Genomic DNA, 7,206 nt, shown 5'->3' with positions numbered 1-7,206 from the left:
GCTATTTGTATACAAAATTTCATGAAAATCGGACCAGCCGTTCGCGAGATTACCTGTTACAAAAAAAGGGACTTCTCTTTATATAATTAGTATAGATAACTGGAGTCTACTATCGCACCCTTTCTCAAACGTGTATTAATTCAATATTCAAACAACGTATATTTATATAATTTGAAAAAATGTCCCTACTATACAAATATGTACAGCAATATTAACTAACTAGCGCTTCAAGCGATAGTAATATTTCCAGGATTTACAGGACGTGGCGCAAGGCAACCGCTTTTCCTGTAAAACATGCAAATCTTACTGCTGCTGGAATACACCCAATGAAGTCTTAAAATTAACCAGAAATTAGTTACTGACTTACTTTATTGTTTTTATCCAAGTTATCCAAGCGCAATTAATCTGACAATTGGATCCAAAAGGCTTTGGGTACAAAAATCTGCCGGCAATCAGGAACAATTGGATTCACAAAGTTATCAGGAACTATTTATTGAATGAAACTTTTTACAGCGTACAAGAAATTTATAGACGATAATTTTGGCAATGGTTTCAATTCAATTCAATCTTTATTTAGTAGTTTCAATGATAATAGAAACCCAGAACAAATAAACATTCGCAATTTTCAGTTGTCAAAACTCTCTGGTTTCAAAATTCTGCAGCGATGGTCAACTGCTTACTTAAATTATCGATTAATTAGAGAAAAACTTTCGATCAAATATGCAATTGTTATTGATAAGGTGCCTTATAATCGAAATAACTTAAAACTAATAATTTATGCATAAAGTGTGTATTTTATTGAATTTTTTTTGCAGAAATAGTAAAAAATTAATCTTATGATTTATAAATGTATGGATAATTCCACAATAAGACAGCGGCAACGCTGAGCGCTTGGAAAGTCAGATACTGATATTTCATTCAACATTTTTATAATTTTATACAAATTCGCCAAAAAACCCGTCACACGGCAACACTCGATTTGTTTGACAGCACTTGCAGCAACGATGAAAAAGTACTTTCTGGCTGTTTACACGTGAAAGTAGACTTTCGAGTTTGCACTTTGACTGCAAATTTCGTAGAAATAGCGCTTGAATTGCCACGTTTAACTGCTCCTTTATATTTGAGGTAGCGTTAACGATTTTTTTTTAGAGGAATTGACGCTCAAAATACTGTACTTTCGGTAATCGATAATCAACGTTAGAAATAGCGCTGATTAATTCGATGTTTCCACGCTTCGTAATTCGCTCTCTAAGGCCCAATTTCAGATGGCCTATTTAAGTAGAGATTGTTGATTAACTTTCATTACTCATTTTCAGATCATACATTTAATCTGCACTTAAATGGCCAATATTGGCTATTTAAATATGAGATATGCAACCCTGTGTTTGTACCACACAACCAAGATTGATTGGTAGGTTGTTTAATCAATCCCACCAAATCCCACCAAAAACAATCAGCTGTTCAGCACAAAATGTAAACAAACAAGCGCATGCAACAACAATTGCAAGGAACAAGCAGCAGTGCTGCCAATTGTTTGGCATATTTAAACAAAGTTGATCTGAAACCCAACGAAAGTTAAATGGCATTTAAACAACAATCCACAATTAAACTTAAATGCCATTTAAATATTAATTTGAAATTGGCCCTAAGTAATTCGCTAAGTAATTCGTGCATTACCCTGTTTCCACGTCACACATTAGTAATTCGTTTGACAGCTGTAGTTCTTGTTCTTGTTCTGCGCCATTTATTATTATTTTTGTGTACTGCAAATATCGAAGATGGAGCTTAAATTTAAGTTATCATCTACAATTTTAATTTATATAGCGAATATTTTATTAATATTTCTATAACTCTATAACTATAAAAAGTGCCAGCAATTGGGACCAGCCGGTGAAAACTTCGATATATTTCCGATAAATATTATAGAAGGTACCGATTCGTTCGTCATTCGTATGGTAATTCGATCTAAATTACCTACAAATGAGGTAATTCGCTCTCACAATTTTGTATGGCGAATTACGTAATTCGGAAGGTAATTGGCAAGGCGAATGACGAATGGGAGAGCGAATTACGAAACGTGTGAAATGCCGTATAAAGCGATAACTTTCGGTATTTAATCAAATAACTTAAAACGTAATACCGGGGACAAACATCTGGTATTTAAAATACTACCATAGTGACAGTAGTATTTCGGTGTCAAATTATATGTTCCTGAAGAACAACACATAAACATAAAGATGCAAAAATAATGAAAGTATTGCTTATATATTGCAACTTGCGGTATAAAGTTTTGGGTTCAATCGCGCGAGAATTTCATGGACTGATAAATGATTTTTATTGATAAATGAGCAGCTGACATCTGTAATTTTTGGCTATGGTCAGTGCGAAATGTCCATTCATAATGAGAATACTACAAAATTTCCCATTCCTTTTTTTGAGTAAAAGATACTAAAACACACTTAGTATATCGATTATTTTTGTGGAAAAGAGAGGAAACGCCTAATAAGTATATGGATGATTATAAACTGCAGATAAGGTAAGTAAACATGTTTATGATTTTTCTATTGTAGAAAAATTATTAAGTTATTTGTTTTTTTTAGTGAAGTTTGATCCGAGTTACACAGTTGTTTGGTAAAGGGCAGTGTTATCGATTTCGTTGCAAACAATGCAAACTACTATCGATAATATTATTACCAGTAGTTTGTAGTCAGCAATTTGCCACCACTATCTTTGCAACAGCTGAGTCGAGCAGACAAATAAAAGTAAAGGCGAAAAATCTAAGCGGAAAAAATTAACAAATAATTAAACTATTATATAAAAAGTGGAAATCGGGCATCAGAAGAAGAAAGGAATATTTGAAAAAATGAGTAAGGTAAGCAAACGGCACATTAGGAGATTAGTAAGCAGGGAAAGAACAATTAACCGCGAAAAATTGAGGTTAGGTAGAAATGGCGCTGGATTGACTTTATAATCTTTTATAATTTATTTATTAAAATTATTATTAATTAATTGTTTTTTCTCGAGCATTTCTTCAAAAAATACGGAGGACAAAATCCCAACAGCTCGGCGGCGGCAACTCCAATGAAAAAGGCAAGATGTAAGCAATCATTAGCTAGCAATAACAATACAGTATATAAATCTTTAAAAAATATATACCTTATTCATTATAGATGCGATTGAAACTGACAACCCGGGACCAAGCTTCAGCGTATCCAGTGAATGTACTATAGGTGCGAGTTTTTGTAATTGTACATATGCAAAAATGTTGTGTTACATATGTATGCTTAAATTAATTTTTTATAGAATCACGTAGGATCAGCGTTTCGACATCGGCTAAGGAATACAACACTGGTAAATTATTTATTACTATGTCGAATATCGACATTCTGATACAAAACGAAAATTTGATGGTTATTAGTTTTAGTATATTGTGCTCATAGAGTTTAAAAATTTGTTATTTCAGAACCCAATCAAGGCGTGTTTGAAGTGGTGTGCTGCAGCTACTGCAATAATTTCGAGAAACAGCTTCAAGCTATAGACAAAAAACTCGAACAGCTACAATTGACTGTCGAAACGCAGAACACTGCGATCATGGACGCAATATCTGGTCAAAAGGTTGCCACTGAGCAATTGGTTCGCCAGGAAGCACAAAATGCACCAGTAACCAAGTATTTCCCAATATGTGATATACCGGAAATGCAGCACCTTGAAGAAAAAATAACTCCTGCCAACAGAGATGTTTATGTATGTTTGTTGGATGTATATTTGTGATAGCGTAATATCATACTAATTTTTCCAATTTACAGGAATCTGCGGTTTCAGCTATTTTATGTAACAACATAAAATATATCAGGCTGCTGCTAAATATGGACGTTATAAAAGCTTTAAATGTGGATGGTTCACATGGGAAGATTGGCCTAAAGTCCTTTCCTAATTTTTATGGTACATTGACTGGTAAGGAAAATGTAGTTTTCTATAAGTTCATATTTAATTTAAGCCTTCTTTATTTCATTCAGGAGCCGTTGCAAAGATGCCTTTTAAGGGATTGTCGCCGGAGGACACTCTCCGAAAAGCCATAAAATTTGAAAAGGCGAGATATTTTAAGAAAGCCTATCGCCAAAAGAAAAAGACGTCTGAATCGTAAACATAGATGCTGATTATAAACCGTACAAAGTAATAGTACAAAACCGTACAAAGTAATAGTTAAAAGACTATATGTAAAACATGAAATCTTATTTTTTNAATTTTCTTTTTGATTTACATAAATTGAAAAAGAACTTAATTCAATAATTTCAAAAATAACAAAGTACAAAAATGAACAAAGTACAATAGTAAATAGTATTAACACTACAAACTCCCCCTTCCAGAGAGTTATTATTATACAAATTGAAAGTAACTGGTTTCTTTTTAGTCGTTGTTGAAACTATATGGTTGTTAGTGTTATGTGGTTCTGTTATTTCAACTATTGCTGGCTTTAGTCTGTCAATCGAAATAATTTTAATTTCATTATTCACATCTACCTTAAAATATTTTTTGTCTTTTTCAATAACTCTGTAAGGCCCTTCATAAGGATGTTGAAGAGAATGCTTGTTAACAATGCGAATAAAAACAAATTTGCAAGTTTGTAAATCTTTTTGAACATAAATTCCTGAATCGGAATTTTTGTGATGTTTTAAATTTGAATTAAAGTTTTTAAAACGTTCCCGTAAACTTCCTAAAATTTCGGCGGAAGTAACATTTTCTGTAGTTGGCACAACAAGTTCTCCAGGTAGATGCAAATTTTGGCCAAAAAGCATTTCAGCTGGAGTGGCTGCAATATCTTCTTTGTACACTGAACGCAAACCAAGAAGAATAATCGGTAGCTCATCGTACCAATCTCTAGTTCCATTCCTAGCCAAAATTGAAGTTTTCAATTGTCTATGGAATCGTTACACAATACCATTTCTTTAGGATGATAGGAAGAAGTTGTGATATGATGACTACCAAGTAATTTAGTAAGTTCCGAAAATAATTTGGACGTAAATTGAGTACCCTGATCCGTCGTAGATTTCTAAAGGCACACCGAAACGCGAAACATATTCATTAAAAAATTTATTTGCAACTGTCTGTGCAGAGATATCCTTTACAGCATATGCTTCCGGCCAACGAGTAAATCTATCCATAATTGTTAAAAGAGCGGTAACCTCTTGAAACAGGAAGCGGTCCAACAATATCTAAATGTATATGTTCAAATCTGCTCTTCGGAATTGGAATTGTGCTCACAGGAGATTTTGTGTGACGATAAACTTTAGATTTCTGGCAACTTATACATCCTTTTGACCATATGTTTATCTCCTTGTTCATACAAGGCCAATAATACTTCTTCACAATTAATCGGCGTGTAGCTTTGGTACCAGGATGAGCAATTCCATGTAACATATCGAACACTGTCCTGCGCAAATTATTTGGAACGAAAGGTCTAGGACTTTCTCCTGACACTTCACACCAAATATTAAAACTTAGAATAGGAATTTTAATTAAATTAAGATTTTGAAACGTTTGTCCAGAAATAAGTTTATTAAGTTCACTGTCCTGTTGCTGTTCACTCCGTAAAATTTTGAAATTAAGTTCTGAATTTTTAATCACATCTATTTCAAACGCACGAGATAACGTGTCAGCTACAATGTTGGTCTGTCCTTTAATATACTGTATGTCACTAGTAAACTGTGCAATAAACTCAAGATGCCTTGTCTGTCTTGGACTACGCTCAGTTTTGGAATTTAGAACAAAAATCAAGGGTTTGTGGTCAGTAAAAACCGTAAACTGTCTTCCTTCTAATAAATACCGAAAATGTTTAATATTCAAATAAATTGCTAAAAGTTCCCTGTCAAAAGCACTATATTTCATTTCTGCTGGAGAGAGTTTCTTTGAAAAGAACGCAAGTGGTTCAGACTTATTATTAAAATGCTGCTGTATGACACCACCAATTGCTGTATTGGATGCATCTACCGTTAAAGACAATTTTGCATCTTTACTAAAATGATTTAGCAAAATCTTAGATGCAAACTTCTCTTTAATGCATTCAAAAGCTTTAATGGATATGTCATCCCAAACCAAAATTTTGTCTCGCTTTTTACTTGTTTTATTAATTAAATCATATATAACTCCAGTAAACTCAGCTAATTTTGAAATATATCTATGGTAACAGTTAACCATACCAATAAACTTTTGCGCTTGTTTTATTGACTTCGGTCGCTCAAAATTGCGAATCGCTTCTACTCTGTTTACAGAAGGCTGTATCCCTGCCTCAGATAAACAATGTCCTAAAAAATCTATACTTGGAACACCAAAAATGCATTTGCTTGGTTTGACGTTCAAACCATACTCAGACAAACGTTCGAAAAGTACCCGTATATCCTTTAAATGTTGTTCTTCACTCTCACTTGCAACCAGTAGATCATCAATATACGCGAAAACAAAATCTAATTTACCTACTACTTCGTTGATGAATCTCTGAAATGTTTGCGCTGAGTTCCTCAGCCCGAAAGGCATTCGGGTGAACTCAAACATACCGAAAGGAGTAGTAATCGCCGTTTTAAAAATGTCTTCTTCTGCCATTGGAATTTGGTGATACGCTCTAACTAAATCTAACTTTGAAAATATATTTTTATTCCTAAGGTTCATATTAAAATCGTGAATATGAGGCAAAGGATAACGATCCGGTACAGTCACATTATTAAGTCTTCTAAAATCACCACAAGGACGCCAGTCATTAACTTCTTTCTTTGGTACTAAATGAAGTGGAGATGCCACGGATGAATTTGATGGTCTACAAATCCCTGTTTTTACCAAAAAATCGAATTCAGTTTTAGCTACTTTAAATTTGATAGGATCTAAGCGCCTTGGCTTAGAAAAAGGAAGGTTTCCTTCAGTGACAAGTCTGTGAACCGTTGTATGCTTAACCGGTTTTGAGTAATCTGGCTCAGAAATAAGGGAAGGAAATTCCTTCAATAATTTTGTATATTGATCATCTACTGAAAAAATTTTCGGAAGAGGGACATTGCAAAAGTACGAAATTGTATTAACTGATAGATTTGTTAACGGATCTACTAAACCATAGCTGGGCAAAACGCTACTCGCGAGTAGCGTCTGCGTCGCAGCGCTTATACGTATACAGAAACGACGCAGCGAATTTCAATTCAGTCTGCTTTCAGATTTCATGAGAGT

General features: G+C 33.8%; 1 protein-coding gene across 1 annotated transcript; it reads left to right on the top strand.

The window, feature by feature from the left end:
* The first annotated feature begins 3,032 nt into the window (after nucleotides 1–3,032).
* LOC108381309 (uncharacterized) lies at nucleotides 3,033–3,771 on the top strand. Its single transcript, XM_017637729.1, has 4 exons — nucleotides 3,033–3,097; nucleotides 3,171–3,230; nucleotides 3,304–3,351; nucleotides 3,464–3,771. The coding sequence occupies exons 1-4, from the start codon at nucleotides 3,082–3,084 to the stop codon at nucleotides 3,769–3,771; spliced, it is 432 nt and encodes a 143-aa protein (XP_017493218.1). The 5' UTR covers nucleotides 3,033–3,081.
* The last annotated feature ends 3,435 nt before the right edge of the window (nucleotides 3,772–7,206 follow it).

The sequence above is a fragment of the Rhagoletis zephyria genome, unplaced genomic scaffold (genome assembly GCF_001687245.7).
Source record: "Rhagoletis zephyria isolate East Lansing unplaced genomic scaffold, Rhagoletis_zephyria_1.1 Rzeph_scaffold_22102, whole genome shotgun sequence".
Lineage (NCBI taxonomy): Eukaryota > Metazoa > Arthropoda > Insecta > Diptera > Tephritidae > Rhagoletis > Rhagoletis zephyria.
The sequence above is the reverse complement of the archived record's forward strand: the minus strand, read 5'-3'. Positions and strand labels throughout refer to the sequence as shown.